The sequence below is a fragment of the Myotis brandtii genome, unplaced genomic scaffold, assembly GCF_000412655.1.
Source record: "Myotis brandtii unplaced genomic scaffold, ASM41265v1 scaffold1077, whole genome shotgun sequence".
Taxonomy (NCBI): Eukaryota; Metazoa; Chordata; class Mammalia; order Chiroptera; family Vespertilionidae; genus Myotis; species Myotis brandtii.
The window spans coordinates 687,886-689,117 of record NW_005353666.1 but is presented as its reverse complement, the minus strand read 5'-3'; the positions used below and the strand labels follow the sequence as shown (position 1 = coordinate 689,117).

The window sequence follows — 1,232 nt, the reverse complement described above, 5'->3', positions numbered from 1 at the left end:
TCCCCTTGCTGGCCAGTGGGCCCCTCCTGACCCTCCCTGCGGGCGCCGGCCCACAGCTGCCCCGGTGCCCGGCTCAGGGGCTGGTTTGCTGCCCTTTACCGGCTTTGAGTGGAGGAGACAGCCACGCCGGCGGCCCCCCAGGAATCGGGGAGGGAACCCCAGTCTCGCTCTGCACACAGGAGAGACGTGTCTTTCAGGAGGCGTTGCCTTGAGTTACAACCGCGGACGCAACAACTGGACAGAGTTTCCGGGAGAAGCGTTTCCAACCGTCGGTGAGTGCAGGGCAGCGAGGCCCATGGTCTGCAGGGCCCTGTGCTCAGGAGGGGGCCCGGCCAAGGTCCCCAGGGCCACCCGGACTCCCCACCACAGTGCAGGACGCAGAGCCCTCTGCCCGGACCAGGACAGGACAGCACCAGGCACCGTGGCACAGGGGCCCCTGGTGGCGCTGGGGCCCACGTGCGTGGCTTCCTCTCCCCACCCCACCCCACCCATCCTCATGTCCGTTAGACACACCCCAGGGCAGCGCTGTGGGAAAACAGGGCCTGGAATGAGCTCAGGGTGGGCGGGGCGGCCAGGAGCCCGGAGGCCGCTGTGGGGATCACACCTCCCAGGCCTCCTTGCTGGGCGCTGACTGGCATCACACAGAGGAGCCTCACTCAGCGCCCGTCACTCAGCACTCCGCCCCTGACTCCACGCCCGGTGCTGTGCCCTCACCGCCCCCTCCCTCCCTCCCTCCCTCCAGGATCCACACCTTGGACTTCAGCAGAGCCACACCCGGGAGCCGCCCCTCACACCTCCTGTCCTCACCCCGCCCTGCCCCGCAGGCTGTTCCCATCTGCCCTCCCAGGCCGGGCAGAGGCGGGCAGAGGTGCAGGGAGGAGCCGGCCACCCCCTCAGGGTCCACCGTGGCACTGGGGCCCCCACCTCTGGCCCTGAGGAGAGTGGGAGGCAGGGATTGTGGAAAAACTTTGGGGAGAAAAACCTCAAGGTGAGAAAATTGTTTCTTCCCGACAACTGAAAACAAAACCTCACACACCGCACCTCCTCCCGGGAGTTCCCCCGACCCCTCCCGCCCTGTCCTCTGTCCACTGCAGGCGGAGGACAGGCCCTGCCCACACGTGTCAGTGGAATGCGCGTCCATCTGACCTACTTTTCTGAAATTATTTCCTCCTCCCACACCCACCCCATCGCATCCCTCCACCCGCCTCGTCGCCCCTAAGCCTCGGGAGTCA

At 66.9% G+C, this 1,232-nt stretch overlaps 1 protein-coding gene across 1 annotated transcript in view; it reads left to right on the top strand.

Moving 5' to 3' along the window:
* LOC102242995 overlaps positions 1–1,214 on the top strand; it is a 6,300-nt gene extending 5,086 nt beyond the window's left edge. Inside the window, exons 3-5 of the mRNA XM_014542361.1 lie at positions 198–272; positions 743–988; positions 1,095–1,214. Coding sequence (XP_014397847.1) covers positions 198–272; positions 743–988; positions 1,095–1,158 — 385 coding nt within the window. The 3' untranslated portion in view covers positions 1,159–1,214. The remainder of the gene's footprint in view (positions 1–197; positions 273–742; positions 989–1,094) is intronic.
* The last annotated feature ends 18 nt before the right edge of the window (positions 1,215–1,232 follow it).